The sequence below is a fragment of the Carassius auratus genome, chromosome 5 (assembly GCF_003368295.1).
Source record: "Carassius auratus strain Wakin chromosome 5, ASM336829v1, whole genome shotgun sequence".
Lineage (NCBI taxonomy): Eukaryota > Metazoa > Chordata > Actinopteri > Cypriniformes > Cyprinidae > Carassius > Carassius auratus.
In genome coordinates, this window is record NC_039247.1 from 26,836,934 (window position 1) to 26,846,501 (window position 9,568).

General features: G+C 36.4%; 1 protein-coding gene across 1 annotated transcript in view; it reads right to left on the reverse strand.

Moving 5' to 3' along the window:
- Window positions 1-9,568, reverse strand: part of LOC113084161 (neuronal migration protein doublecortin) — an 81,881-nt gene that overhangs the window by 63,932 nt on the left and 8,381 nt on the right. The window contains exon 2 of the mRNA XM_026254802.1: window positions 1,444-1,874. Within this exon, the coding sequence (XP_026110587.1) occupies window positions 1,444-1,834 (391 nt within the window). The 5' untranslated portion in view covers window positions 1,835-1,874. The remainder of the gene's footprint in view (window positions 1-1,443; window positions 1,875-9,568) is intronic.

The following is a 9,568-nucleotide window of genomic DNA, read 5'->3' on the forward strand; positions in this document are numbered from 1 at the left end:
ACTAAATATTGTAGAAACATAATTTTATGTAAAGTTGCTTTGTAACGATTTATTTTGTAAAAAGCGCTATACAAATAAACTTGAATTGAATTGAACTAAAGCTAATAAAACAAAAATGACAGCTTCACACAAAGACTAGACTGAAACTAAAAATAAAACATTCCACCAAAAACAACAATAGTCGGCAGTAACACATCCAGCACCATCACACTGAACACTGGGGCCATCCAAGGATGTGTGCTGAGCCCCCTCCTCTTCTGCTGACCCATGACTGCACTCACTTACACGTTACACAACTACAACCTTTTCATTAAGTTTGCGGATGACACAGCTGTAGTGAGTCTCATTAGCAACAGAGATGAGACAATCTACAGGAGCGAAGTGAGCCACCTGGTGGAGAGTGCAAACTCAACATGGTCCTCTGAACATTAATTTCTCGAATGTCAAGAGAGCGAGCAGCGCCAAGTTCCTGGTTGTGCACATCACAGCGGACCACTTCTGGACCTGGACTGACAACATAGCTGCACTGGACAAGAAAGCACAGCAGCGTCTCTACTTCCTCCGCAAACTGAGAAGAGCCAGAGCCCCGGCCCCCATTATGTGCACCTTCTACAGAGGCACCATCGAGAGCATCCGGACTAGTTGAATCACTTTGTGTTATGGACCCTTTAATGCATAGTGAGAGCAGCTGAGAAGTTCATTGGTGTCTCTCTCCCCTCCCTCCAGGACATAACGGCACCCGTCTCAACCACAAAGCCCTCTGCATTATCCCACCAACCCAACACACAGGTTCTTTAGTCTGATGCCATCAGGGAGGAGACTGCAGTCTCCAGGCCAGGATCAGCACACTGAAGGACAGCTTCATTCATCGGGCTATCAGGAAGCTGAACTCCCTCCCGACCTTGCTCCAGGCAGCACTGAACTCTGAACCCCCTCCCCACCAGGTCCTTCCACTCCTCCCTCCCACTAACAAACTGTGACATGCACCATTCACTTTGTGCAGTGTTGGTCTGTTGGTGTGCTCACTACCTCATTCAGCATTGAACTGACCTCATTCGACTACCTCAGTTTAAATAAAGAACTGCTCTCTGAGCTTTTTGTATTTTAATCAGACTGAATATGCTCTTTTGCACTACAATCATTTTTATCTGCTGTCTGTTTACTTCACTGGTTTGCACTCTATCTGCCATGTGCCTTGTACTGCTTTATTTAACTTTTTTTATTTGTATTATTTTTTTTTTACATTTTCTTATTTGTATATTTGTATAGTTGTATTTTATATTTAATCTTAATCTGTCTGTATTGTTATGCTCTACGGTTAGTGTTATCTTTAAGCACCAAGGGTCTAGGAGTAATGCAGTTTAAATTATCAGTATGTATCTGCTGTACATGTGGAAGAACTGACAAAAAAGCAGACTTTTACTTTGAAACCCAAACACTCACCTTCCTCTAGCTCTTCCAGACTGCTAATCTTCTGTGATCCGTCAATTGTAAAGATGAATCTGACCCCTTGTGGCAGATTGATATGGTCAGAGAGAGATCGGGTTAAGTCAGCCAGTAGAGCGTCAAATGTGCGGAAACGGTCATTGGCCACTGCATACACAATGCCCTTGAAGTAGCGGTCGCCATTGCGGTAGAATCGCACCTTCTTAGCCTTTTTCTCACTGGTCAGAGCCTGGAGGGTACGTGTACGGTAAAAACTGCAGTGTGCGCTGTGGGTGGGGCTGGGGAGACCGTTGGCCCGTCCACCTCGCGGAGTACGAGATGCCTTATCCCGCTCATCAAAATGGCCGAAGTCCAGCTCCATGGCAGCATGTTCAGACGGGGCATCCATTGTGGTGGTGAAGGAAGTCTTGTATTGAGGATTTATGGGTCTGACAAAAATGAGAAACCACATAAAATAATTTAGTTTAAAGTTAACTACATCAGTTAAATATTATTTGAGGACAATCAAAAAATGCTGCGTAAATGGGTATGTGACAATAATGTCTCTGTTTGTTACCATGTTTCAGTCCTTTCATTATAAAAAAGTATTTGTTGCTGACTCATTCAAGATATTTTTGACATCTAATGGCCTAACAATGTAACCAATGTAAATATACTACTATATATTTTTTTATTAAATACTATTTATTAAACAAAAATAAGTCAAAAGTAATACATTATTTAGACCAAAGACAGCCTGTCAAATATACACACAAAATTAATTGTTGGCCAAATGGCCAGACACTGATTCATCTTTTATAAATCTGAAAAATATTTGTGTCTTAGATGAAATTAACACAGAGACTGTAGTGTACACCATAAGTTTTAAAAGGGGTCATATTATGCAATTCAAAATTTTCCTTTCTCTTTGGAGTGTTACAAGCTCTTGGTGCATAAAGAAGATCTGTAAAGTTGCAAACTAAATTTGCATAACATTTCCATCACAAGCTTGATGCATTCAGCCAATCACAACACACAGGAAAGCTGGCCAATCAGCGTATACCTCACGTTTTTAGAATGATGGGCTTTGTAAAAATTGTTGTGTTTCAGAAAAGTGGGGCACTGAAAAGCAACAATAATGTACATTTTATGGATAATAATGTTTTTTTTTTTAACCTTAAACACATTTTATTTCACCAAATACACAAAATAATGTTCTTTTTAGCAACAACATATGACCCCTTTAAATGTTTATCTTAAATGTGTATGATGAATAAACAGTGCTCATAAATTGCAGGTAAAAGTATTCTCAAGTGAAATGAATGGAGGCTTGAACCCGGAAACATCATTCCTTATGTCGCATATGTAAAAAGTTAATAAAGACATCAGAGCCAGTGGTAAAAGAAGTGGCCAAGGTGAGGTTCTCGGCGTGCTCATGAGTGCTGAATGGCAACTGTGGACCTGGAGCTCACATCTCCAAAAATGTAAATAAAAAAATCTCTGAAAATGATTAATTCATAAATACCATTATGTTTTTGTATTAACTTGAACCCTCCACACACACACACCATCCAAATATAGATGAGCAAGAAACAAAACTCCAAAAAAAAAAATAAAAAAAAAATGGAGAAATAGGTCTGCCAGCCAAAAAACACCAATATTTCACCTGAAATACAGAAGTAAAAATCATTTTTTCAGTCTAAGCTTACCATCATCTAAGTACTACACATCTACACATGATCTCTGAGTATAACGTTCGACCATGGATTGGCCTACATACAGCAGACCCACACACATTTCAATGTCACTCATGAGCTATTATTAACAATTCCCTGTGGAGACACTCATTGCACACATGCACACACTCAAACCCCAAACAAAAGGAAACTTCTGGTATGGACATCACTAGCCTATTTATCAGGCAGTATTTAGCTACACTGAGACTGATAAAATAGAAATACACAAGTTTACTGTATATACAAATTTATATAGTACATGCCAGCATTGATCACATCATGTTTCACATCTAAATGTATCAATTGCTCTTCACTATCCAGTATCCATGGCAACGTCTACACAAGCTTTCAGTGTTCTCTAAAAGGATATACAGATGAAGCATGGAAACTACAAATCAGCATCAAATCATTCTTGATCATTAACTGTGAGAGCCTAACTTACCTGAGCCAAAGATTAAGTATACAAAGATACCAAGACGGTTCACTCCTATTACTTACCTGTATGAATGAAAGAAACTACAACGTGCAATAATGCAGAATAGTCCCACCTTCTGAATAAAAAAGCTAATCGCTGATTGGTAAAGTCACTCTGGCACTGCAGCTGCCATTAGAAGCTCCAGTTCCCATAGAAACCTGAGACTTAAGCCTATGAGTGCACATGAACATTCCCTGGTTTAGACTGAATTTTTTTTAACACTATTTATAAGGAAAAACATTCGTGGGGAAGTTAATTTCAGATGTTTTGCTGATTTGAAACGTGATTCAATTGTGAGTTTAGCAGGTAGTTTTTTTAACCACTAAAAAAAAGTGGTTAAATACTAATAATAATAACAATAATAATAAAAATTGTCAGGGATCCCCAGACCAATGCAATTAGTATTCCTCCTCTATTTTAAAACCCACGAGCCGCCGTTTTGTAGCTAAGCTAAAAAACATTAATAATAAGCATAAATATGCAATACAAATATTGGAGCAAAATTGTAAAGTACTGAATTAAATTGTACCTGCCAGAGCTCAAGAATGAGGTCTGTGCTATGGCTCAAGGCCGGTGTGAAAGAAGCTCCATAGTTGATGGAATTGTCACTATCATGGTTGCTCAGTGGTATATAAGCTGCTGTTTGGAGATATGTGATATATGATGACGTACATGCTACAAATTTTACATTTACATTTATTTAAGATTTATCTCTTTCTGTTCAAATTGGTTTATAAAGGGTTTACAAACTAACAAACAGAATATTTTTGTTTAACAGAACTGTTGTTATTATCAGTGGTGGACATAAGTTTTTCAGCTTGTTTCTCTAAGTGAACACCCAAGAGGGTCTAGCTGCAGACTTGCACTTGCACTCTCAGACCTGCATTCTCAGACTTGCACTCTCAGACACTTGCACTTCCGCTAGTGACATCACTTGCGGTCTTTAATTTTTATTTATTTGAATTTTTTATTACTTTTTGTTTGAATTTCCCAACATTTTATAACAGTAGCCAGGTGGCGAAGACAAGAAAAAATAAACTAAATTACAATGTCACTTGCAATCGCTACTTGCACTCTCTGCTACCTGTGACACTTGCAATCGACACAAACCGTGCTTGTTGCCAATGTAGACAAGAAGCTGTGATGTGAATTAAATGATTAAACCGAATGTAGTACTATAATGTACAGTGTCCTGCAAGGAAAAAACAGGACCGGCAATTCCTGCCATAGAAAAACATAAACACTTAAGATGACTTAATGTATTAAGATGCCATTAAAGTATACTTTATTATATACAGTTCATTATTTTAATGAATATGCATATAGTATTTTCCTCACATACCGCAAAATGTGGCATAATGGACTAAGATGATAAAGGCCAAACTCATATGCTTCTCTACATTAATAAAATACATAACTAATATGTACAGGCAAGCAGATGAGCCCAGAATAAACGCAACACGCAAAGTTTCGTGTTAAGCATTTTTCCATATAGAATAAACTGTCTACAACTCGTCTTTGTCCATTACGATACATTATGTGTTTTATTTATAATGATTTTCTATAGGAGGAAAACGTTTAATGTACAATTTAACGCACTGTGTTCTTTACTCGTCTGCTTGACTGTACGGAGTTGATCCTTTTAAAATCACTTAATGCATTTCATAATGCACGTTCATATTTGCTGGTCTGTATATATGTTGAGTTAACAACAAGACATATAGTCTAGGTCTACTGAATTGTCTTTATCATAGTCTGTTATTAGGCCACATTAAGCGTTTTGCTGTATGGGAGCACAACGTTGGCGCATTGTGTTCATAGCCATCTGCTTGCCTTGTAGTACATTAAATAATAACTATATATCGAATTTGATCTTTTAATGGAACTTAATGTATCTTAATACATTATGCCATATTAAGTGTTTGTTTTTTCTACAGAAGGAAAATGCTTAACGAACGACTTTGTGCATTGCGTTCATATTCTGGTGTTCTGGCCCACGGATTTGCCAGTCTTGTCTTTTTCTTGAAAGACCTTGTAAATTATAATAGTAGGCCTACTAATTTAGTTTTAATCGTTTAATCACCAGCACAACGTCTTGTCTCCATTGGCAACATGCACGATTTGTGTTGATTGCAAGTGACGTCACAGGTAGCGGAGAGTGCAAGTGGCGATTGCAAGTGACATTGTAATTTAGTTTCTTTTTGCTTGTCTTCACCACCTGACTACTGTTGTAAACTATTGAGATATTCAAACAAAAACCTTCAATTCAGCAGGCTTTTATTTTGGCGGGTTACCGGCAAGTGAGTATATGTGCTTCCAGGTTTAGCACTGAAGAATTTAGGGATGGGCGATACCACTTATTTTGTTTTCGATTATGATACTGATATTTTTCAAGGAAGTATCATATATATCCATACTGATACGATACTTCTGAACTAAACTTTTTTAATTATAAAATGTATTAAATGACTATGAGTTAAATGGGTAATGATAACCACTTAACTTTGTTTAAAACACATTTTAACATTCAATACCCCTTAATTGTAACTTATAAGGTTATATTTTTGTTTAAAAAGTTTAAATATGTTTTTGTTTACACGATTCAAATCAACAAATATTACAGCTGAACTATAGTCACTTTAGTAAACCCATAGTTCATTTGCATAAGAGACTGACACTGAATAGCTGTTGCACGCATAAAATGCAACCTTTTTTTAATTCTGACAGTGTATGATTTCTATTAACATTACAGAATGATCATGATCATGATTATCTTTCAACGTTCAATTTAAATAAATGTAATTGCGCAAACTACATAGGCTACAATTTAAATTTGTTCATAGTGAAATAACATGGTACTTTCGGGAAGCGCAGCCCTGTTTGAATGCACTGTCAGAAGTGAGTGAACGCTCTCTGTGACAGATTGGTTCTGTCTTGCAACATTTCCGTGTGTTCAGATAAGCAGGAAAATAGTTCTATCCTACACAATTATTCACTAAAATTAAATTGCATGTAGTTTTAATTATTTTATTTTTTGTTAAATAAAATCACTGGCAAATAAAACACACCTTAGTATCGATATTTTTTGTTTGAGTCTCGATACTTTCCATACTCACGTCAGTATAGATATTTCAGATCGATACACCCTTCCCTACTGCAGATTGAAGAGCATCAGTGAATTAAATGTCACAGTACGGGTAGCCTAGATTTGTGCTTTCAATTGGAATAGAATTCTTAGACAGTACACTTTGTCGAACTAAAATGTAATTGTGCATTAACAGCTGTCAAACATGTCACATGCACGTGCGCTGTCAGAATTGATTTCTACAGAGCAATTTTTATCTTTTTTTGGTCACACATTCGGACCTGTGGACCACTTATTGTGCACCCCTGGTTATCATGCATAATTTACAATGTCTAAATTAAATTAATTTTCCTTTATATGCTTTAAATGTATATATTTTTATTATTTAGACAGAAATGCAAATTTTTAATTCTCTTTTTATGTTTCACCTACAATATCATTCCACAAAAATCAACCCACAATCTATCACTCTACCCTTTACTTGGAGCTGTAAGAAACAAACAAAAAAGGAGAGGCACACATATATTTAGCCTCCCTTTCCATAGAAAAATTATTGAGTGGGTTTTTATCTCCAAAAAAAAAATGGTAGGTGTGAGCCAGGGAGAGATCATTGTAGTGGTTTCCAGGTTTGTAAAATAATCCAGTGGCTGCTTTGAATGTAGTGCAACATTTACATACAGTACACATGAAAATTAGGTTTCTTAAAATAATAAACAAATGAGCTAAACAACAACTTTCTGACAAAGTATGGAAAGCTAAAACACATAGCCTACATGTCAAATTATCATACAATTTAATAAGCCTACAAAAATTATTATTATACAAAAAAAGAAAGAAAGAGAGAGAGAGAGCGGGAGAGAGAGAGAGAGATAGAGAGAGACAGAGAGAGAGAGAGAGAGAGAGCAAACCAGGTCAAACCATGTAACCAACCTATTTTTTGGAACATGGTATGGTTTCTTGCTGGACCAATTTGCTCTATTATAAATTGACGAAGATAATCTTCTTACTAGTGCGTTTGATTAACACACCCAGCATCTATTACAACACCTAATATAATAAAAGGTCACTTTATGTTGATTTTAAATATTTAAACAATGATACACTTGGTGTCCCACTAGCATTAAACGCTAGTTTGACATTATTTTACAATCAAACTGCAAGATTAAAAGTAAATTTACTTATAGCTCTACTGCCTCTAAGTACAAAATGCAGTATCTTTCAATAAAAGATATTTTGATGAAATGGCAGCATGTTTAGAATAATTCACAAAACAGTTTATGAAATATGAAGAACAATAAAAAATGTTGTATATCAGTCGCTCATCCATATCGTTAAAAATAAACTTCAGACATGCATTTTTAATGTTCAAATCTTTATGAAGGCAACACAAAGTTTTGGAGGTACAGTTTCTTTACATCCACTGATTAGAACAATGTCTGAGTTTGACAGTCTTACTTGACATCTTTATCTGACATTATTGTCACTATTGTGATTGGCGGACAGAGATGAGTTGTTCAGGGGGGAAAATCCTTCTTGATTACATACAGCAACAATGCATGTTAAAGTCCTGTTCTTTGTGATCCCATGTTTTAAACTTTAGTTAGTGTGTAATGTTGTTGTTAGAGTATAAATAATATCTGTAAAATTCTAAAGCTCAAAGTTCAATGCCAAGCAAGATATTTTATTTAACGAATTTGCCTACAAAAAACGACCTGTTTGGACTACATCCCTCTAGTTCCTGCAGTAATGACGTCACTAAAACAGTATTTTGACTAACCTCCACCCACAAAAAGGGGGGCGTTGTCTTGTTGCGCTCCGATGTATTTGTCGACATGTCGTCGAAACGCTGTTATTTTAATCTCTGAGTCCAATCACCTTTGTTTGGCCTTCCCAGGGACGCTGTACTTGGAGATTTATGGTTACAATTTATGTTTAACTCCGTTCCCGAAAATTATAATCCACATGTAAAACTATGTGCAGCACATTTTGCTGAGGACAGCGAGCTGGGGACAGCTTCCTCAATCTCAATCAGTTTAATGCCGGATTCGCACAAAGATTATTCCTGAAAGAAGGAGCAGTTCCCTCTTTGTCTGGAGAAGGCATTGTTTATTGACCACAACCGGTAAGTGTATTTTATTAAGTTGGTGCATTTAACAGTTTCTGTAACTTATTACACAAAGGGCAACGCTGTGTAGCTTTGTTAACTAGATATTAGGGCTGTGCAAAAAAATTGAATGCGATTTTCATGCGCATATCGTCAGTAAATATGCTCCTGTGATTATAAGTACATCTCTAGCACATTCTCCCGCCCACTTGCTTCTCAAAATTACTCCAAATCTAGCCCAATCACGTTTCCAGGAAGGCTGCGTGCGCTAAGCTGCTGTCGAATCACAACACAGTAACCACTGGCACAATCAGAGCTGGTTACGTATTTCTGAAGGAGGGACTTTATAGAACAAGTAAGTCATCAGCCTGTTTTTATGACAGTGAAAACAGAGGTATACAGATTCGTGAATTGTGTGAAAAATGCTGTTTTTTTACACGCCAAACATGAACACATGTTATTGCACACTGTAAACACAATCAAATCTTCAAAAAAGCAAGAAAAACGGGGGCCTTTGAGGGGTATGTGACATCATGATTCTACCAATTAAAAAAAAAAAAACATGGTGCTTCAGTAGTAGAAAAGAATAACTTATATTTTAAACTGGGTATGTTTTTTCTTCTTCTTTTATTTTTTTATATGTAAGTATATAATAATATCAAGAACATTTTGATTCTCCATTTTATGACTTCAATTTTCATTTGCCCACCATCTTGTTTGGATTTTCATATTGAGCATATCAC